Source organism: Thamnophis sirtalis, unplaced genomic scaffold (genome assembly GCF_051295495.1).
Source record: "Thamnophis sirtalis isolate CommonGarterSnake01/CBP01778 unplaced genomic scaffold, rThaSir2_p1.2 scaffold_4, whole genome shotgun sequence".
In the NCBI taxonomy this organism is placed as follows: domain Eukaryota; kingdom Metazoa; phylum Chordata; class Lepidosauria; order Squamata; family Natricidae; genus Thamnophis; species Thamnophis sirtalis.
In genome coordinates this window covers 138,257,956-138,281,181 of record NW_028261384.1, presented here as the reverse complement: position 1 = coordinate 138,281,181, position 23,226 = coordinate 138,257,956, and the positions used below count along the sequence as shown (strand labels likewise).

At 45.3% G+C, this 23,226-nt stretch overlaps 1 protein-coding gene across 1 annotated transcript in view; it reads left to right on the top strand.

Moving 5' to 3' along the window:
- Positions 1-23,226, top strand: part of ACIN1 (apoptotic chromatin condensation inducer 1) — a 69,597-nt gene that overhangs the window by 8,932 nt on the left and 37,439 nt on the right. The window contains exons 2-5 of the mRNA XM_087714221.1: positions 2,291-2,356; positions 3,575-3,686; positions 11,830-11,918; positions 13,969-15,174. Coding sequence (XP_087570347.1) covers positions 2,291-2,356; positions 3,575-3,686; positions 11,830-11,918; positions 13,969-15,174 — 1,473 coding nt within the window. The remainder of the gene's footprint in view (positions 1-2,290; positions 2,357-3,574; positions 3,687-11,829; positions 11,919-13,968; positions 15,175-23,226) is intronic.

The window sequence follows — 23,226 nt, the reverse complement described above, 5'->3', positions numbered from 1 at the left end:
CTACCTTCTCTCCTCCCTTCCTCTCCTCACCTCTCTCTTCCTTCCCTCCTTTTCCTCTCATTTAATCTCTCTTCCTTTCTTTTTCTGTTGCAGGTGTCTGTTTTCTTGGGGTGGTATTTCTGCAAACCCAAAAATCGTTGAATATCATTTCTTGTTCCTTTTCCTTCTCTCTCTTTTTTTTTGAAAAAAAAAAAGAAGAATATTTTTCTTTTTTGGACAGACAAAGGCAGATAACACATAGAACCTTCTTCAATCACATACAACATGTCGTTTGGTTGCAAAGTTTTTGTGCATCATTTCCATAGTCCTCACTTTCAATTGTAAATAAATATAAACAAATATAACACCTAACATAAAAACATCTTCCATTCCATATAGTGTCTCGATTGGTTACAAGGTTACTGTCCATCCTTTCCATAGTCATCCCTTAAATTCTATATAAAGTCACGTATTATCAATCAAGTATATTTATATACATTATTATATTATAATAATTTCTCTTAATATGTCAGCTTATGCATTTCAGCACATTCCATTGCTCATATCATCAATCTAATATATATGTATACAATTGTTATGATTATTAAACATTCATTGAATGTAACTATTATTACATACTAAAGGTAAAGTAAATTTACATTATGGCATTTCATTACATCATCCTGGACTCATCCAATGATGTTACATCTTTATATTCTATTCTATATAGAATTGTTTATCTTTTATTTTTAAAAAAAGCTTTTCCACATCTCCATGATCTTCACTTATGACATATAAAATTCCATATTGTCAAGCTAGTATATATAAATGCATTATTATCATTATTAATCATTTGTTTAACTATAACAAGGGAGGGAAGGAGGGAGGGAAGCAAGGAGGGAAGGAAGGAGAGAAGAAAGGAGAGAAGGAGAGAAGAAAGGAGGGAATGTAGGAGAAAAGGAAGGGGGGAAGGAAGGGGGGAAGGAAGGAGGAAAGGAAGGAGAGAAGGAGAAAAGAAAGGAGAGAAGGAGAAAAGAAAGGAGGGAAGGAGAGAAGGAGGGAAAGGGAAGGAAGGAGGGAAGGAAGGGGAGTAGGAGAGAAGAAACGAGGGAAGGAAAGAGGGAGGGAGGGAAGAAGAAGTAGGACTGTTGTAAGATAAGATGGATCTATGGGATGTTAAAAAAGCAATCTTCAAGTATATTGTCAACTGTAGGGGAAAAATTGTTATAAATACATATTATTAATAACAGTTATGAGATCATATAATTGTGAATGTATATATGAAATTGATAAAATAAAATATGTAAAAAAAATAAAAAATTCCATATTGTCAAGCTAGTATATATAAATGCATTAGTATCATTATTAATCATTTGTTTAATTATAACTAACTATAACTGCACAGCTAAAGTGACCCCACCTTGTCCTAGTAAGTCAAGAAATAGGGAGGGGGGGCTTTGGTTGGTAAGTTTCAGGATAGGTTCCCCAACAAAATTGCCGAGTAGAGAATTAAGCGCCTGGAGACTTAAACATGTGTCGAACGGTGGCAGGCCAGTGTTGGGATAATAAGAACAGGGTTCACATTGCAGCATTCCACTATATTTGAGGATATACCACAAAGAAGATGGGGTCTACCATGTTTCCCCCAAAATAAGACTGTCCGCCAAGCCTTGCGGACTATGAATGAAAGGAATCCACAGGCGTGCCAAGTGTTGCCTTGCCCTGTGTGTGGAAACTAGTTATCTGGCAGCTCTCCAAGCGAGATAAGGTTCGTGTGGATAAACATTCCTCTGAAAGACTGTTCGCCAAGCCTTGCGGACTGTGAATGAAAGGAACCCACAGTCGTGGCAAGTGTTGCCTTGCCCTGTGTGTGGAAACTAGTTATCTGGCAGCTCTCCAAGCGAGATAAGGTTCGTGTGGATAAACATTCCTCTGAAAGACTGTTCGCCAAGCCTTGCGGACTGTGAATGAAAGGAACCCACAGTCGTGGCAAGTGTTGCCTTGCCCTGTGTGTGGAAACTAGTTATCTGGCAGCTCTCCAAGCGAGATAAGGTTCGTGTGGATAAATATTCCTCTGAAAGGCTGTTTGCTAAGCCTTGCGGACTGTGAATGAAAGGAAATCACAGTTGTGTCAATAAAAGAGGTTTTGCTGGGACTAAGACTCTGCTTCTTGCTTCTGGGTCAGAACAGAGTAAAAGACCTCCAACCTTATTGTGTAAGGAATTCTGTAAGTGGGAGATGAGTTCAGAACATGGATCTGTTGAGGGCATCTCGACGTCGTCTCTAATCTCATCTCCTCTTTCCTTTGTAGGCCCTGATGCTTGAAAACCTCCAGAAGCATTCAACCCCCCACACCACCTTCCAACCCAATTCCCAGGTAAGACGCGCCAGCCCATCCTTCGTCTGTGGTTGATCCAGTCCTGGGACTACCCACTTCCATTTTTTGGGTCCCTTTTTCTTCTTTCCTAGTTGACATGGAAATTAATCATAAGAGTTCAGCCTCCTTCTGGTCCTAAATAGAAGATTTACTGTATTTTTCGGAGTATAAGGCGCACCTCCCCCCCCAAAAAAGAAGGTGAAAATCTGGGTGCGTTTTATACATTGAATACAGCATTTTTGGCCTCCTGAAACCCTGCCTCCTTCGCAAAAATGGACGTGCTGAAGGTTTGGGAGGCCTCCAAAGTGTTCCTGGGGATTGGGGAGGGCAAAAACGAGCAAAAAACAGGTTGTTTTGGGTCATTTTTGCCCTCCCAGCCCCCAGGAGCACTTTATAAGCCTCCTAAAGGCTATGCATGCCCTTTTTTTGGTGAAAAACTCACCGTTATTTGCTCATTTTTGCCCTCCCAGCCCCCAGGAGCACTGAATAAGTCTCCTAAAGGCTATGCATGGAGTCCTAGTGGACAAGCATTTAAATAGGAGCCAGCCGTGTGCAGCAGCTGCCAAAAAAGCCAACACAGTTCTAGGCTGCATCAACAGAGGGATAGAATCAAGATCACGTGAAGGGCTAATACCACTTTACAATCCCTTGGTAAGGCCACACTTGGAATACGGCATTCAGTTTTGGTCGCCACGATGTAGAAAAGATGTGGAGACTCTAGAAAGAGTGCAGAGAAGAGCAACAAAGAGGATTAGGGGACTGGAGGCTAAAACATAGGAAGAACGGTTGCAGGAACTGGGTAGGTCTAATTTAATAGATAGAAGGACTAGGGGAGACATGATAGCAGTCTTCCAATATCTCAGGGGTTGCCCCAAAGAAGAGGGAGTCAAACTATTCTCCAGGGCACCTGAGGGCAGAACAAGAAGCAATGGGTGGAAACTAATCAAGGAGAGAAGCAACTTAGAACTGAGGAGAAATTTCCTGACAGTTAGAACAATTCATCAGTGGAACAGAAGTTGCCTCCAGAAGTTGTCAATGCCCCAACTCTGGAAGTCTTTAAGAAGATGTTGGATAGCCATTTGTCTGAAATGGTGTAGGGTTTCCTCCCTAGGCAGGGGGTTGGACTAGAAGACCTCCAAGGTCCCTTCCAACTCTGCTATTGCATTGCATTGCATTGCATTGTATTATAACCTGTTTTGTCTTCCACGTCCCAACCAGATCGGGGAGGAGATGAGCCAGAACACCATCATCAAGCAATACCTGGAAAAGCAGCAGGAGCTGCTGAGGCAGCGTCTGGAGCGGGAAGCTCGGGAGGCCGCTGACTTAGAAAGTAAGTGGAATTGGTCCCTGTCTCCTCCCCTCCCCTCCCCTCCTGCTCTTAAGCCATCATTTGGCTGGTTTTTGAACCAAAGGCATCTTCGCTCCGTCCGACAAAAAACTCAATCTCTTCGGGAGCCGAGCGTGCCAAAATTGCCCTGCAACAAACTGACAATTCTATTCCATCGATCGATTTGTATCCCGTCTCTAGAATTTATTCAAATAACTCCGGGTGGCCAACCTATCCAACACAACCTTCCCTTTGCCTCCCGACAACAACAACCCTGTGAGGGGGGTTGGGCTGGGAGCGAGGGACTGGCCCGAAGGCACCCAGCTGGTATTGATGCCAAGGCGGGACTAGAACGCCCACTCTCTTGGTGATTGGCCCAAACTCACCCAACTGGCTGTCATGCCAAGGCGGGATTAGAACTCCCACTCTCCTGGTGATTGGCCCAAAGTCACCCAGCCAGCTTTCATGCCAAGGCGGAACTAGAATTCCCACTCTTCTGGTGATTGGCCCAAAGTCACCCAGCCGGCTTTCATGCCAAGGTGGGACTAGAACTCCCACTCTCCTGGTGATTGGCCCAAAGTCACCCAGCCGGCTTTCATGCCAAGGTGGGACTAGAACTCCCACTCTCCTGGTGATTGGCCCAAAGTCACCCAGCCGGCTTTCATGCCAAGGCGGGATTAGAATTCCCACTCTCCTAGTGATTGGCCCAAAGTCACCCAGCCGCCTTTCATGCCAAGGCGGGACTAGAATTCCCACTCTCCTGGTGATTGGCCCAAAGTCACCCAGCCGGTTGTCATGCCAAGTCACCCAGCTGACTTTCATGCCAAGGTGGGACTACAACTCCCACTCTCCTGGTGATTGGCCCAAAGTCACCCAGCTGCCTTTCGTGCCAAGGCGGGACTAGAACTCCCACTCTCCTGGTGATTGGCCCAAAGTCACCCAGCCGGCTCCTCCTCCTCCTTTTTCTTCTCTTTCTCCTCCTCCTCCTTCCTCCTCCTCCTCCCTCTTCCTCTTTTTCTTTTTTTCTTTTCCTTTTCCTTTTCTTTCTCTTCCTCCTCTTTCATCTTCCTTTCTTTTTGTTTCTTTTCATTTTCGTTAGATTGGGCTAAGGGAAGGGATTGACCGAAAGCCACTGAGAATCTTTCTGTGGCTAAGGGAGGCCTGGACCCTGGAGCCAGAGTGGCGCAGTGGTTAAATGCAGCACTGCAGGCTCCTTCAGCTGACTGCAGTTCTGCAGTTCGGCTGTTCAAATCTCACCGGCTCAGGGTTGACTCAGCCTTCCATCCTTCCGAAGTGGGTAAATTGAGGACCTGGATTGTTGTTGGGGGCAATATGCTGACTCTGTAAACCGCTTAGAGAGGGCTGAAAGCCCTATGAAGCGGTATATAAGTCTAACTGCTATTGCTATTGCTATCTCCCCGATGATAGTACAATACCTTCACCGTTACCTATATCTAGTCCTCAACAACCATTCCTTCCGCATTCCATTCAAAACCAGTCAAAATGGCAACAACCTTGAAAGAGTGCAGAGAAGAGCAACAAAGAGGATTAGGGGACTGGAGGCTGCCTCTGGAGTCTGACATCAGCGAGGCAGAACAACAGCGGGAGCCTGTTCCCAGTGTGCGCATGCGCAGAGCTGCCAGAAGGCAAGAACAGTTAGGACAAAACAGGGTGACTTGGAAGTAAGGCTTGGAGGTGATTGGCCCCTCCCACAAGACATAAAAGAGGAGCAAACAGATTTGAGCCTTTGCAGGAAAGCAATTAGTTCATTGTGGTCGGTTCAACTCTGAGATCCTCCGTTTGACTCTGTGTTACGTTTGGTCTTGCAAAACTAATTGGCAGTGGGGTCTCTGGCAGCGTTTCAAGGGAGATAAAAGACGGGTGCTTATCAACATTGCCCTGAAAGACTTTGGCAATTCGAGCAGACATCTGTCGGGCTCTTCACAGACTTTTTATGAATCATTACGGGCTGTGAATAACCATAATTCACAGCCGTTGAAATAAAAGAGGATTTTGGGGACTAAGATTGTGGTTTATGCTTTCTCAGGAAGCCTAGGTCAACTCCCAACAAGCAAAGCCAATGGGGGTGAGGGGGAGAGACGCCAAAATTCACTTGAGTGACCGTGTGGCCCACTTAACTAGAGCGGCTTGCTTAACAGCCGTGGCGAAAAAGGTTCTTAAATGGGACACGGGCTCACTTGACAAAAACGCTCGTGCTTCGAAGCAGACACGCTAGTTTCAACTGTCGCCGTAAGCTGAGGACCACCGGTCCTAACTAATTCTTGCTTGGCGAGCCGGAAGGATAACGTTCTCCGCTCCGTTGCAAATCCTGTGTTAGCGTTCAAAGAGCTGATGTGAATCGTCCTTAAGCTGAGAGATGATCAAGAAAATGTATGTGACCGCCCAAGTCTCTGTTGGTTCCAGCTTCTTTTTCCCTCTACGTGTTCAAGATGGGCAGTGATATAATATTTATATGTATGGATGTAGGTGTATATAATATGTAGGGATGTCTATATATGTCTGTATATCTCTCTCGTCTTTTTCTCTCTCTGTGTGTCTCTTTCTCTGTCTCTTTCTCTCTCTTGATCGCTCGCTGTCTCTTGTCTTTGTCTCTCTCTGTGTGTGTCTTCCTCTGTCTGTCTGTCTCTGCCTCTGCCTCTCTCCCCCTCTTGTCTCTTTCTCTCTTTCCCTGTCTCTCTCTCTCTCTCTCTGTCCATCTTTCTCTCTGTGTCTCTGTTTCTTTCTCTCTCTTGGTCGCTCTCTCTCTCTTTCTCTTCTGTGTAGCTGTGTGTGTGTGCGTGTTTCTCTGTCTGTCTGTCTGTCTCGTCTCTGTCACTCTCTCTCTCGACTCTTTCTGTCTCTTTCTCTCTTTGCCTGTCTGTCTCTCTGTCCGTCTTTCTCTCTGTGTGTGTCTCTTTCTCTCTCTTGGTCACTCGCTGTCTCTCTCTTCTCTGTATCTCTGTGTTTGTGCATGTCTCTTTCTCTGTCTGTCCGACTTTCTCTGTCGCTCTCTCTTGTCTCTCTCTTTCTGTCGCTCTCTCTCGTCTCTCTTTCTTTCTGTCGCTCTCTCTTGTCTCTCTCTTTCTGTTGCTCTCTCCCGTCCCTCTTTCTGTCACTCTCTCTCTTGTCTCTTTCTGTCGCTCTCTCTTGTCTCTGTTTCTGTCGCTCTCTCGTCTCTCTTTCTGTCGCTCTCTCTCATCTCTCTCTCTTCTTGTCGCTCTCTCTTGTCTCTCTCTTTCTGTCGCTCTCTCTTGTCACTCTCTTGTCTCTTTCTGTCGCTCTCTCTTGTTTCTCTTTCTGTCACTCTCTTGTCTCTTTCTGTCGCTCTGTCTCGTCTCTCTCTTTCTGTCGCTCTCTCTCTTGTCTCTTTCTGTTGCTCTCTCCCGTCCCTCTTTCTGTCACTCTCTCTCTTGTCCCTTTCTGTCACTCTCTCTTATCTCTCTCTTTCTGTCGCTCTCTCTCGTCTCTCTCTCTTTCTGTCGCTCTCTCATCTCTCTGTCTCTCTCGCTTGTCGCTCTCTTTCTGTCGCACTCTCTCTCTGACGCTCTCTCTGCCTGTCTCTTTCTCTCTCTCTGTGTCTCTGCCTGTTTCTCTATATCGATGATGGTGAACCTATGGCACGGGTGCCAGAGATGTCACAACGAGCCCTCTTTGTGGGTTCGCGCGCTGTCAACAGCTGCTCTTCCGGTTTCTGGTACGCACATGCAGCCGGCCAGCTGGTCTTTGCAGATGCCGGAATACGGCCTGAAAAACAGCCTGAAAATGGCCCGAAAAATGGCCAAAAAACAGGCATGCATACATTGGCCAGCTGGTTGTTGGGTTTCCGAAAAGGTTCCCCATCATTGCTCTGTGTGTGTGTATGTGTGTGTGTGTGTGTGTGTGTGTGTGTAGCATGTCTATAAAGATCATCCCCGGCTTACAACCCCAACCAAAGCCCACCTTTTGTTGTTAAGTGAGACCTGTGTTAAGTGAGCTTTGCGCCATTTTGCCGCCGTTGTTGCAAACGAATCGCTGAAGTTCAGACGCTCGTAACCTGGTGGTTAAGCGAACCCCCCCTTGGCTTTGCCTGCCGCAAAAGGGGATCGCGTGAGCTCTGGACACGGCGGCGGTCGTAATTCTGAACCCGTTGCCAAGCATCTGAATTCCGATCCCGCGATCGTGGGGATGGTGCGAATGCCGTTTTCCCCCCGGTGCCATGGCAACTGTGAGCAACTACTTAATGAAAATGTGATGTCCATTGACCTGTATATGTGTTAGGTAGGTGTACGTGTTTGAGAGTGGACAACAGAATTTCACGTTTAATGTGTGCCACTGTGCCCACGGATAAAATAAAAATAAAAAATTGACAGTAACGCTTGTCTCAGAGGTGCTTTTTCGAGAGGCAGCTGGACTTTCTGGATTTTAGAATAACAGAACAATAGAAATGTAGAGTCACAGAGTTGGAAGGGACCTTGGAGGTCTTCTAGTCCAACCCCCTGCCTAGGCAGGAAACCTTATACCGTTCCAGACAAATGGCTATCCAACATCTTCTTAAAGACTTCCAGTGTTGGGGGCATTTACAACTTCTGGAGGCAACTTCTGTTCCACTGATTAATTGTTCTAACGGTCAGGAAATTTCTCCTCAGTTCTAAGTTGCTTCTCTCCTTGATTAGTTTCCACCCATTTCTTCTTGTTCTACCTTCAGGTGCCCTGGAGAATAGTTTGACTCCCTCTTCTTTGGGGCAGCCCCTGAGATATTGGAAGACTGCTATCATGTCTCCCCTAGTCCTTCTTTTCATTAAACTAGGCATCCCCAGTTCCTGCAATCATTCTTCATGTTTTAGTCTCCAGTCCCCTAATCCTCTTGGTTGCTCTTCTCTGCACTCTTTCTAGAGTCTCCACATCTTTTCTACATCGTGGTGACCAAAACTGGATGCCGTATTCCAAGTGTGGCCTTACCAAGGCCTTGTAAAGTGGTATTAACCCTTCACGTGATCTTGATTCTATCCCTCTGTTGACGCAGCCTAGAACTGTGTTGGCTTTTTTGGCAGCTGCTGCACACGGCTGGCTCCTATTTCAATGGTTGTCCACTAGGACTCCAAGATCCCTCTCACAGTTGCTACTATTGAGCCAGTATCCCCTATTCTGGGTGGAGAGGAGAGGAGGGGAAGAGAGAGGATAGGAGAGAGGGAAGTGGAGGCGAGGAAAAGAGTAGGAGAGAGAGAAGGAGTGGAAAAAGGAGAGAAGAAGGGGAAGTAGAGAAGAGAGAGATGGTATTTTCTTTTGACACCCCCCCCCCGAAATCAGCGCTTGGCCTTATTTTCGGGGTGGTCTTATTTTTGAGGAACAAGAGCTGGGGAGCGTGGTCACCTCATGGCCGCTGCTGTGTTGCAATATTTTTGGGGAGGGCTTATTTTAGCGCATGCGCTCAAAAGCCCGATTGGGCTTATTATCCGGGGAGGTCTTATTTTGAAGGAAACAACTGTGAACGGTGAGAAAATGCATCGTTGTAAGTCGAGAACCACCCGTGCTTGATCCGAAGGCATCGCGTCCTTTCACAAGAAAGGAAAAGAAAAATACTGGCAAGGTTTTCCAAGATTTTGTTCTAAGAAGCCATTTATGCTGAGTCAATGAAACCGGGAAAATAAAAGGCATGAGAATTTGGGTGACGGTTATTAACGCTCCAGAAAATCTTGAAGAAATGCTTCTTCAAAAAAAGCCTGTGTTGTTGTTGTTTTGGCAGTTATTATTGTGTTGCCTTTTTGAAAATAGAATATATGTAGTCCTTGGCTAGCACTGATGATGTTACCTAGCTGGGTCATGAAATGCCTGCAAGAAAACAAGGAAGCTCAGAGAGCACCAAGGACCCTACAATCCTCCTCCATCTTTCCTCCTCCATCTCTTCCTCCCAAGCCCCACTCCCTTCCAACACTGATGATGTTACCTAGTTGGGTCATGAAACGTCTCCAAGAAAACCACCAAGCTCAGAGAGCACCAAGAACCCTATAGTCCTCCTCCATCGCTTCTCCTCCTCCTCCTGCCCCTTTGAAGTATATCTCTAACCAGAGAAAAGTGAAAACAAACGTTTTTGTGAATCTATGTTTAATTTTTTTTAACCTTCCAAGCTAGAGCAGCTGTGTTTGTTAGCTGGAAAGAGTGGCACAATTTCAAAAGCAAACAGAAACCTTGAGCTTGCAAAAGATATTTTCAGAAATACAGAAATTATCAAATACATATGAGAGGATAATCAAAAAGTTGGAAGACTTAGGGCACATAACAGCAAAAGATGATGAAGAAGTTGAAGATGTTTATCAAATGCATAATGTGGTGGTTAAAACTCAAAAAATCGAAGTGGAAAATGAATATAAAGAGATTAAATTTGCTGATATTTATGGTGATTGGCTGATCTCTGAAAGTGGAAAGAGTGGAATACTGAAAGAGGAATTAAAGGGAGGGGAAATTTATCCCCATAGGGCAAGACACAGAAGAAGAAAAAAACCAAAGAATCTATGGATATAAAGAGAGAAATCTCATTAGCAATAGCATGGATAACACTATTGACAATCAAAGATAAGCTGATTAAGGAAACAGAAGAAGGGCATCAAGATTACATGAGAGATTTTATAAACAAGGAGTTACTAAGAGGCGTCCATACAAAATTGATCAAGGAGATGATTAGAGGACTGGCACCACAAATGGCAGAAGATATGAGACTGTTTTGCTATTGGAAAGATACAGGTTGATAGATGGAAGAATATAATTTAAAACTAGTTAAACTTAGTGAAATTTATTGACAATAGATATAGTTTCAATAAATAATTGATAATGTTATTAATGTATACAATGTGTAGTGTTATGATAAGTATAATTGGATATGAATATGAAATGGTACCCATGTAAGGAAAATTAACAATCCCTTTGGATTATACATAAAGGTTAATTAAATAAAGGGAACCAACTTAGATGCAGCTAAAGTTTCAATTATTAGGGCGAAAATGTTATGATACAGGATATAGTCAAATAAATGAGAGATAAGAATAACAATGTATATATAGAAATGGATATAATATAGAAACTGGATATAAATTTTAAACAGTGATTTGGAAAGGAGGATTAGAAAACTTTGTTATTAAATATTATGGATGTTTAGCTAGAATAGGACATAAGGATTTAGTGTTAGTGGAGGATCTTAGAAATAGTAATTGAAAGGCCAGTATGTGGTTATGTATTAAACTTTGGTATATTATATGATGAAGGACGCTTAAACAATTATAGTCAAATGAAAATGGAGATAGGATGATGGTAACATGTTTAAATATTTGAGTTAAAATTCTGGGGTCAATATGAAGTAGGTTTTTTGACTGGAAGAAATGCACGAAAGTCTTTTTCTAACCAACTGATACACTTTCTACAGCATGTAAAGAAGGACTGTGTTTATTTTAAATTAAAAATAAAAATAATAATAAAAAAGTCCCCTCCGTTCTTGATTTAAGACCACAATTACACCCAAAATTGGCGTGAGAGGCCCTTATTGTGTTTCGCCCCATTTGACGAACATTCTTGCCTTAAGTGTCTCGCTGCAGCTGATAATTTAGTAACCTGGTCATTAAGTGGATCCAGCTTCCCCCATCAACTTTGCTTGTCAGAAGGTCGCAAAAGCGGGGGATCACGGGAAAAGATTTTCTGGATCATAATTACCCCAGGACATTGCAACTGTCATAGAGATGAAGTGGTTTGCCAAACAGTTGAATTTTGATTACATGGCCATGGGGAACGCAGCAACGGCCGTTAAGTGTGGAAAATGGTGATTATAGACTTTTTTCCCAGTATGTTCCAGCATAACTCTGGAGTGCCTTGACCAATTTCAACCAAACTTGGTACACAGACTTAACTTACTCTATGGAGACAAATACTGTGGGGATAAGACACCCCTAACACCCCTTGGGGGTATTGGTGTTAAGATATAACCTGTTGTGCCTTCAAATGGTTTCTACTGTACTGCTGCAAAATGGCTTCTACTGTGCAACACAGGAAAATCTATCATTAGAAATTACGTTTGGTCTGGATATTTCCCCCTTATAAATAAATACCCAGGCAACCCCGGGGTTATCGACTAGTTTTATCTATAAAAATAACTAAACGAACGTTGTTGGTTTTTTCCCGCCAGGCAAAAGTTGCGTCATCTCGCGCAAGAGGGAAGAATCGGACGAAGAGGAAACCCGAAAACCGGAAGAGCACCTCTCTCGGGTCAGGCAGGTAAATGGCAGGAGCACAGGCGGGGCGGGGCGGTTGAGCCTGTCCAAAGACCCACACCTCTGCCTCGGAAGAGGGAGGTGGAAGGGGCCAATGGGCGAGGTGATTGGCAGGAAGAGGAGGGGAGGGCTCCCTGTTTTTGAATAAATGTTTTTCTGGCCATATTCAGGAAGCCATTGAGTTTTTTATTTATCCTTTTGTTCTGCTCAGTGGGGTTAACGCACCTGTTTTCCCTTAATTCCTCTTTGAATAATAAGTGACAATTGGCACCGCTGTTCTGCGGGGTGGGTGGGCGGCTGTTGGATGTTGGCAGTTTGGGCTGCGGGGGGGGGGGGAGCGGCAGGGATCATTGGCTGGTAAAAGAAGCTTCATAAATGGTCCTTTCGACGCAACAGAGAATAGAAGAGAATATCACCTGTCACCGATGGGGAGCTTCGTTCAGCAGATATATTCTCATTGTGCCCAGAGAGAGATTAGATTAGATTAGATTGCTTTTATTTATAGGCCGCCCTTTTCCCTGAGGGGACTCAGGGCGGCTTACAACCTATAGGGAGGGGATACACGTAATGACATATACAGACAATACACAATTAAAAATAGAAGCAACATTCATTCATCATTCGGGTGGGGACGGATCCCAATCTTTAACCCCAGGCCTGGCGGGATAGCCAGATCTTAAGGGCTGTGCGGAAGGTCTGGAGGGTGGTGAGGGTACGAATCTCCACGGGGAGGTCGTTCCAAAGGGTCGGAGCTACTACTGAAAAGGCTCTCCTCCGCGTAGTTGCCAGTCGGCACTGGCTGGCAGATGGAACTCGGAGGAGGCCTAATCTGTGTGATCTAATCAGTCGTGAGGAGGTAATTGGCAGGAGGCGGTCTCTCAAGTACAAGAGAGAGAGAGAAAATCTGTCACTACCTAGGATCGAACTCACAGCCTCCTGGTTGTGAGGCGAGAGGTCCACCTCTAGCCCACCGCTCTTTGGGGGCCCTTGCAATTGTCATAAAGAAATTCTGATTTAAAAAACAAACAAAAGGGAAACCACAAACAATCTTACTTTAAGACCAGAGGTTTATTGCTTCTAATAATTCGGAATAAAAGAAAGAAGCAAAAGATATAATAACAACAGAAAACTCACATTGTCAAGCCATTGCAATGGGGTCCAAGGCAGTGGTGATATCAACTTACCTTCGCTACTGGTTCGTAAATGTGAGCGCGCGTGCCACCTCCGCGCATGCACAGGACCTTCCGCGCATGCGCAGAGCATCAAAAATGACATCGGGGGCGGGCAGGGCCTGCTACCGAGCGCACCTGCAAAGGTAAGTAGAGCAGCGGGGGGGGGGAGCGGTGTAAATCTGCAATATTAATGACGATCAGCTGTTCTTGACTTCTGGGAGCTCAGCATGCGTACACTGGGAACAGGCTCCAGCTGTTCTTCTGCTTCACTGCTGTCTTACTCTCTCTCTGCCTCCGGGGCAGAGCCCTCGTCTGAGCTTTCCTCAACCCCCAGACTGGCACATGTTCCTTCCCAACCTCCTCACTGTCCGACGCTGCTGAAAATGCAGCACACAATTCAGCTGTCGGGTTTACGAAAGATGCCCTAATTTGATTCATGAGCCTCGAGCCAAGTTTCAAAAGAAAGCCAATCGTTTATTAGGAGCACCATTTTGGCACTACCCTGTTGCAGTCAGATCTAAGCCTCGTTTGAATTACAGCTGAACTTTACCCCTGTTCCTTCCCTCCCTTCAATCTGTGTCATAAATCACATTCACCAATGAGGCGCACCCCTCCCAAGCCTGCTGTAGTAATCTGAGATCCGACTCTAGCCGAAGATATGCATGGAATGCGCTCTCTCTCCCCTCCTCCACCCTTTTCCTCACCATGAGTTGACATCAGCACATTAGAAATATGTCTGCTACATTTTGCAATTATGTTAGTTTGGAATTTTGGTTCAGTGAGGACTGCATGCTCACTCCTATGCCTTATTACCTTCAACTTTCCAATGGATATATTCCTTCTCTCCCACAATAAAGTATCTATTCTACCCTTCTCCTTTAGGCCCGAACGGTGAAGACCGCGGGAGGTGGCCATGCACTGGTGAGCGAAGAGCGGGAGCCTTCCCTTCGGAGTCGGAGAGCTGCCCAGCGGGTGCCGGTCAAAGAGGAGGAAGAAGAAGAGGAAGAGGAAGAAGAGGAGGAGGAGGAGGAAGAAGAAGAAGAGGAGGAAGAGGAAGATGCGCCTCCTTTGCTGGTCGGCCAGACGCCCATGAGGCCGGAGGAGCCGGGCATGCCAGCTCCCCAAGAGACGGGCATATTGCAAGCTTCCTTGCCCATCGTCCTGCAAGCCCAGCAAACGGAGACGCGCTCTCAGACCCCAGACAGCCCGAGTGGCGAAGCCGCCATACCAGTCCTCGCGCACTTGCAGAGGTCAGAAGACGAGGAGGCTCAGCCCCGGGCAACAGACCCCGGAGAAAAGCAGCAGGCGGCTCTAATCCCGGCGGAATCCCCCGTGGAAAAGGATTCCCTCCCGGATCCCCCAAAGGAGGTTGCACCCCAGTTACCTGAAGCCTTAAAAATGGAGACCGAGGAAGACCCGAAGGAGCCGCGGTCGACCGAAACTCCCCAAGAGGAGAAGGAAGAGGAAGAGATGATGGAGCAGGGCGAGACCCCGGCGGCTGTTGTCTTGCAGAAGGAGGGCGAACCCCAGAACAAGGGGACCCCAGAAGCAGAGGCAACCCAGGCGCTGCGCCGCCTAGAGGAAGAGGCGTCGGCAGCCGCGGCGGCGCTGGTGCACGCCTCTCCATCTCCCCCGCAGCTGACCGAAGCACAACAGTCCCAACAGGATCCCCGTGGGGACGAGCCGCCTCCACCACTCCTGACCAAGGAAGCCCCTGCGGGACTCGCTCCCGCCGAAGACGAAGCCCCTCCTCAGCTCTCTCAGCTGTCTCCCCCCGCTCAGGAAGCACCGACTGTCGCCAGCCGTGGAGCCTCGCCATCCCCCTTGGCGCTCCCGCCACATCAGCCCGTACGGGCCGGCAGCTCCCGCTCGTCCTCGTCCTCTTCCTCCAGCTCCTCCCGTTCTCGTTCCCGCTCCCCGGGCAGCTCGCCACCCCGCTCCCGGGCGAGGAGGACCCGCTCCGCTTCCTCCGAATCGCCGGCTCGGAAGCGGCCAGCTTTGGAATCTCGATCCCGCTCCGGCTCGGAGCGGCGGAGCAGTTCGGGGTCCCGCTCCCGTTCCAGCAGCGGGGACAGCAGCAGCAGCAAGGTAAGTGGTTTTCATGGGGGGTTTCCTCGCACCCTCGGCAATGGTTGCATCTTCACAACCAAGTCGCGAAGTTTTACAGGTCGTTCTCGACTTTACAACAGTTGAATTAGTGACCATTTGGAGTTACAATGACACTGAAAAAAGTGATTTGGGTTCGTTTTTTCACATCATTGAGGCATCCCCACAGTCATCAAAAACTTGGCAACTGGTACGTATTTATGACCGTCGCGGAGTCCTGGGGTCACATGATCCCTTTTTTGCCTTCCGATTCGTGAAATCAATGGGGAAAGCCTGATTCACTTAACAACCGGGTTACTACCGTGTTTTCCCGAAAATAAGATAGGGTCTTATTTTCTTTTGACACCCCCACCCTCCGAAATAAGCGCTTGGCCTTATTTTCAGGGAGGTCTTATTATTTTTGAGGTGCAGGAGGTGGAGATCATGGTCACCTCATGGCTGCTGCTGTGTTGCAATATTTTGAGGGAGGGCTTATTTTAGCGCATGCGCTCAAAAGCCCAATTGGGCTTCTTATACGGGAAGGTCTTATTTTCAGGGAAACAGAATATCTATCTGTCATCCATCTATCCATCCATCCATTCTCTGTCATCTGTTTACCTACCTACCTACCTACCTACCTACCTATATATTTATCGATCTACATCCATCCACCCTCTGTCATCTGTTTATCTACCTGCCTACCTACCTATATATTTATCGATCTATATCCATCCACCCTCTGTCATCTGTTTATCTACCTGCCTACCTACCTATATATTTATCGATCTATATTCATCCATCCTCTGTCATCTGTTTATCTACCTGCCTACCTACCTATATATTTATTGATCTATATCCATCCACCCTCTGTCATCTGTTTACCTACCTACCTACCTACCTATTCTCTATTTGTTTATCTATCTGCCTGCCTGCCTACCTACCCACCTACCTACCTACCTACCCACCTATCTACCTACCTACCTTCCTACCTACCTACCTACCTACCTACCTACCTACCTACCTATATATTTATCGATCTATATCCATCTATCCGTCCACCCTCTGTCATCTGTTTATCTACCTACATACTTACTTACCTATCTATCCAATCTCTAGCTCAGTCTTTTTCAACCTTTTTTGTGCAAAGGCACACTTTTTTCATGAAAAAAATCACGAGGCACACCACCATTAGAAAATGTTAAAAAAATTTAACTCTGTGCCTATATTGACTATATATAAAGTAATTCTCCCACTGCACACCTTACACTATGTCACGGCACACTAGTGTGCCGCGGCACAGTGGTTGAAAAACACTGCTCTAGCTGTTTATCTACCTACCTACCTACCTGCCTATATATTTATTGATCTACATCCATCCATCCACCCTCTGTCATCTGTTTATCTACCTGCCTACCTACCTATATATTTATCGATCTATATCCATCCTCTGTCATCTGTTTATCTACCTACCTACCTACCTACCTATTTACCTACCTACCTACATATTTGATCTATATCCATCCATCCTCTCTCATCTGTTTATCTACCTACCTACATATACCTATGTATCCATTCTCTATTTATCTACCTACCTACCTACCCATCCATCCATCCATCCTCTCTCATCTGTTTATCTACCTACCTACCTATCTACTTACCTATGTATCCATTCTCTACCTACCTACCTACCTACCTACTTACCTACTTACCTACCTATTCAGCCATCCATTCTCTGTCATCTGTTTATTTACCTACCTAACTATATATTTATTGATCTACATCCATCCATCCATCCATCCACCCTCTGTCATCTGTTTATCTACCTGCCTGCCTGCCTGCCTGCCTGCCTACCTACCTACCTACCTACCTACCTACCTACCTACCTACCTACCTACCTATATATTTATCGATCTATATCCATCCTCTGTCATCTGTTTATCTACCTACCTACCTACCTACTTACCTACCTACCTACATATTTGATCTATATCCATCCATCCTCTCTCATCTGTTTATCTACCTACCTACATATCTACTTACCTATGTATCCATTCTCTACCTACCTACCTACCTACTTACCTACCTATTCAGCCATCCATTCTCTGTCATCTGTTTACCTACCTACCTACCTACCTACCTACCTACCTACCTACCTACCTACCTATCGTGTTTCCCTGAAAATAAGAGCCTTATTTTCTTTTGGAACCCCCCCCCCCCAATAAGCGCTTGGCCTTATTTTCGGGGAGGTCTTATTATTTTCGAGATGCAGGAGGCCGAGAGGGTGGTCACCTCATGGCTGCTGCCATGTTGCTATATTTTGGGGGGAGGGCTTATTTTCAGGGGAGGGCTTATTTTAGCACATGCGCTCAAAAGCCCAATTGGGTTTATTATCCGGGATGGTTTGTTTTGGGGGAAACAGGGTAACTTAACTGCAGGAATTCACCTAACAAATATGGCAAGAGAAGTCAAAACTCACTTAACAAATCTTTCACTCAGCGACAGAAATTTGGGGCTCAATTATCCTAAGTTAGGGACTACCTATCTCATCATCAGCTCCTTTTAATGATGCCCTAATGCCTTGCGGGGTGGAGTCGGGGCAGCTGAATGGAGCTGTGAGTCTACTGCCCGGATGCCCTTCCTATCGCCAATGCGGAGTTTTGTTCAGCAGATAGATTCTCATTGTGCCCAGAGAGAGAAATGCTTGCCTCTACCTAGGATTGAACTACCTGTTTAGACAAGCTATATACATACCCTCAGCGACAGAAAAGGTGTTGTTCATTTGCAGTCGTAAGTCGAGGACGAGCTGCATCAGCGTCGCTCTTTGCTATCAAGGCCGCATTTTGAACCGAGAGCCCCTTGCTTTTAAATCAGAGCTGCCAGGAGTCTGGTGGGACTTTGCCATTCAAGTGCCAAGCTCTTTTTTTGAAAACATATATACCGTATTTTTCAGAGTATAAGATGCACCTTTTTTCCTCAAAAAAAGAGGCTGAAAATCTGGTTACGTCTTATACACTGAATACACCATTTTTTTGCCTCCCAAAGCCCTGCCCCCTTTGCCAAAATGGCCATGCATAGCCTTATGGAGGCTTTCAGAGAGCTCCTGGGGGCTGGGGAGGGAAGAAATGAGTCAAAAATGGGCCGTTTTTGCCCCCCCAGCCCCCAGCAGCATTCTATAATCCTCCCTAAGGCTATGCATGCAATTTTTTTGATGAAAAAGGGGCCGTTTTTTGCTCGTTTTTGCCCCCCTCTAAGCACTCTGCAAGCCCCCCAAAGGTTATTCATGCCTTTATATTAAAAAAAAACACGGGCCCATTTTCACAAAAAACAGGCCGTTTTTGGGAGGTTTGCAAAGTGCAAAAACATTTTCGTTTTTCCCCTTTCGGAAAGCTAGCAATAGCAATAGCAGTTAGACTTATATACCGCTTCATAGGGCTTTCAGCCCTCTAAGCGGTTTACAGAGTCAGCATATTGCCCCCAGAGTCTGGGTCCTCATTTCACCCACCTCGGAAGGATGGAAGGCTGAGTCAACCTTGAGCCAGTGAGATTTGAACCGCTGAACTGCAGTTAATAGTCAGCTGAAGTGGCCTACAGTACTGCACTCTACCCGCTGCGCCATCTCGGCTCTTTAATGAGAATTAGATTGTTCAAGTGCTGTGGCAGCAGAAACAAAATCTTAGGTGCTGCAGATTGTCAGCTATTTCCTTCTCCAGCACATGGATAAATACACCTGGAAACATTTACCTGCCTACCTACTCTCTCTCTCTCTATCTACCTACTGTATTTCTCTCTCTCTCTCTCTCTCTCTTTCTCTCTCTCTCCCTACCTACCTACCTACTGTATTTCTCTCTCTCTCCCTCTACCTACCTACATACATACCTACTCTCTCCCTACCTATCTACTGTATTTCTCTCTGTTTCTCTCTCTATCCCTCTACCTACCTACCTACCTACTCTCTCTCTCTCTCTCTCCCTACCTATCTACTGTATTTCTCTCTATCCCTCTACTTTTACTTACACCCTCCCTCTCTTTCCATACCTACCTACTGTATTTATCTCTCTCTCTAGTTCCCTCTCTCTCTATCCCTTTATCTACATACTTACCTACCTACTCTCCCTCTTCCTACCTACCTACTGTATTTCTCTCTCTTTCTATCCCTCTACCTACCTACTGTATTTCTCTCTCTCTATCCCTTTATCTACCTAACTACTCTCTCTCTCTCTCTCTCTCCCTACCTACCTACTGTATTTCTCTCTCTTTTCTCTCCCTCTCTATCCCTCTATCTACCTACCTACTTTTTTTTAAAATTTGCCTCTTCAAAACCTTGGTGCGTCTTGTACTCCAGTGCATCTTATACTCCAAAAAATATGGTGTGTGTGTGTGTGTGTGTGTGTATGTATGTATGTATGTATGTATGTATGTATGTATGTGTGTGTGTGTGTGTGTATATATATATATATATATATATATATATATATATATATATATATATATATATATATATATATATATATACACACACACACACACACATACATACATACATACATATATATATATATATATATATGGTTTTTTTTATTTGTGCTGATAAAATAAATAAAGGGAGACTAGTATAGATCTATTTCAAGCTATTTAGCTCTCATCAGCTAGCCATACCCTTACTGGGATTTGAATATATATATTTCCAGCTCAGAACAAGTTGATTTTTTCCCCCACGGGATAATGTATCTTTACATTTGATGTAAAGAAATCATCGGATTTTTGATGCCTTCCTGCTCGCTGTCAGTCAAGTGTTTTCAAGTTTTGTGTCTTTAAAAAAAGATGCATTTCAAAGCTTGCCAAAAAAAACAGGAAAATGAGGCAGCTTAAAAGAACTTCAGGATGCTTGAAAAGAAATCCATTTTTTTCCCAGTGTGTTGTTATACAATTTGAGAGATGCTATCCCTCTGGTCTTTTGTCCGCAAGCGTCTTCAAACCAGTGGGTTTCGTAAAATATCTCCAGAATTTATATAGAGTCATTTGAAATTCAAAAGTTCAATTGCTTTTTAAAAAAGGCGCCTGCACTTAATTGCTTGGCATCGCTCGATCTATTGAAAGTATGCAGAAGCCTTTAAAGGATACTCGCTGATAACCCAGCGTTGCCTGGGCATTTATAGACATCAAAGTGCTTATGGAGGGGAGCCTTTCTTCCCTCTGCTCCCATGCCCATCATCCCTGCCCTCTCCCTTTCCCCTCCCATGCGCTCCTCTTTCCCGCCCTGTCTACGATCCTGGCCCTTTGCCCCAAATCCATCAGCACCTGACATCACCTAACAATTGCTGCTCTAGGAGGCTGGATTCTCTCCTCTTAACGGCCCAGGCGTTCCAGAGTTATGCTGGAAAACACACAGACGCGCACGCACACACACACACACACACACCAGGGGTGTCTCCCCCCCCCCTATTTGTTTCCAGAGTATAGGCCATCTGTGTACCAAATTTGGTTGAAATTGCTCAAGGCATTCCAGAGTTATTCTGGAACATACATACATGCCTTTTATATATACCGTATTTTTCAGAGTATAAGACGCACCTTTTTCCCTCAAAAAAGAGGCTGAAAATCTGGGTGCGTCTTATACACCGAATACAGCATTTTTTGCCTCCCAAAGCCTTCACCAAAATGGCCATGCATACTGTTATGGAGGCTTTCAGAGAACTCCTGGGGGCTGGGGAGGGCAGAAATGAGCAAAAAACGGAACGTCCACACACACACACACACACCCCGCAGCACTCTATAAGCCTCCATAAAGCTATGCATGCAATTTTTTTTGACAAAAAACATTTTTTGCTTGTTTTTGCTCCCCCCCCCCCCCAGGAGCACTCTGCAAGCCCTCTCCCCCCTCCCCCCGCTATTCATGCCTTTTGGGGAGGTTTGCAGAGTGGAAAAACTTTTTTTCCCCTTTTGGAAAGCTCTTTAACTGATTGACGAGAATGACGTTGATCAAGTGCTGTGCCAGCAGAAACAAAGTCAGGTGCTGCAGATTGTCAGCTATTTCCTTCTCCAGCACATAGATGAATACACCTGGAAACATCTACCTACCTATCTTCTCTCTCTCTCTCCCTCCCTCCCTCTCCCTACCAACCTACCTACTCTGTCTCCCTACCTATCTACTGTATTTCTCTCTCTGTTTCTCTCTCTCTATCCCTCTCCCAACCTACTGTATTTATCTCTCTCTTTCTATCCCTTTATCTACCTACCTACCTAGTCCCCCTCTCTCCCTACTCTCTCTCTCTCTACCTATCTACTGTATTTCTCTCTGTCTTTTTCTATTTCTCTCTATCCCTCTACCTACCTATCTACACTCTCTCTTCCTACTTACCAACTGTATTTCTCTCTCCCCCCCCTTTATCTACCTACCTACCTACCTACTCTCACTCTCCCTCCCTCCCTCCCTACTCTCTCCCTCCCTACCTATCTACTGTATTTCTCTCTATCTTTTTCTATTTCTCTCTCTTTATCCCTCTACCTACCTATCTACACTCTCTCTTCCTACTTACCAACTGTATTTCTGTCTGTGTGTCTCTCTCTCTCCATCTACCTACCTACCCTCACTCTCTCTCCCTCCCTCCCTACTCCCTCCCTCCCTATGTACTGTATTTCTATCTTTTTCTTTCTCTCTCTTTATCCCTCTACCTACCTATCTACACTCTCTCTTCCTACTTACCAACTGTATTTCTCTCTGTCTGTGTGTGTGTGTCTCTCTCTCCATCTATCTACCTACCTACTCTCTCTCTCTCTCCCTCCCTCCCTCCCTATCTACTGTTTTTCTCTCCTTTTCTATTTCTCTCTCTCTATCCCTCTACCTACCTATCTACACTCTCTCTTCCTACCTACCTACTGTATTTCTCTATTTCTCTCTCTCTCTTTCCCTTTATCTACCTACCTACCTACCTAACTACTCTCTCTCTCTCCCTACCTACCTACTGTATTTCTCTTTCTATCCCTCTCTATCCCTCTATCTACCTACCTACTTTTTAAAAAAATTACCTCTTCAAAACCTTGTTGCGTCTTATACTCTGAATATACGGTAATAATAACAACAAGAACAACAATATGAAAGAAAGAAAGGTTATCTTCCTTTCTGTGTGAAAGGTCTTTGGTCAGATAGCGGAACCCCTGCTTTCTATCAATTAGATGAAAACATTTTAAAATGTACCTTTTCCTCTTTGAAAACATTAATTCTTTCCTCAAATGGGCGTCTGTGTAGATTTTCCACTGATCCAGTGGGAAACCCATCAAAGTAATCCGATATTCTGTGAGGTCCCTGCTGCTCCCTGAGCTGGGCGGTTTTCTTACAGACGTTTCGTGACCCAGCTAGCTGACATCATCAGTGCTGTAAGGGAGTAGAATCTGTGGAAACGAGGAGGAGGAGGAGGATGATTGGGGTTCTTGGAGCTCTCTGAGATTGGTGGTGTTGTTTTTTAAAGATGTTTCATAACCAAACTAGTAAATCACCCAGCTCAGAAACCACCAGGGACTCCCACCGTTTGCCTCGAGCTGCATAATGCTGCTAGTCCTTGACCACAAATTAAGGCCCAAATAATTTCCATTGCTAAGCGAGACTGTCAGCATTCCAAGTATCATGTAGAATTAAATCAGAGTCCAAGGCAAAATGATCCTTAAAGTTTCAATTTAATAAAGCAGACATCTTAGCACATCTGTGTTAATCCCAATTCTGGAAATTACATCAGAATTCCACCCAGTTAAAAGTTCATGATCTTGTCCCCCACACCCACAATCCATCACATGGTCCAATCTTCTTCCACGCTGGCGTCTCCACCCAGCTGCTTCCGGTCAGGTGTAAAAGTGCGGAGACAAAAGACGACCTTGGCTTCTAGAAAAGAATGATAACAACACATTCCACAATCCTACTCCTGTCTATTCCCCCCTCCCATCAACTATACTAAAGAAACAGCATAATGAAATAAGAGAAAATGTGGCAGGCCAAAATTCTAAAAGGAATATAATTGCAGGCCTGACAGACATTTAAGTGAATTATACCCCATTTTACGGCTG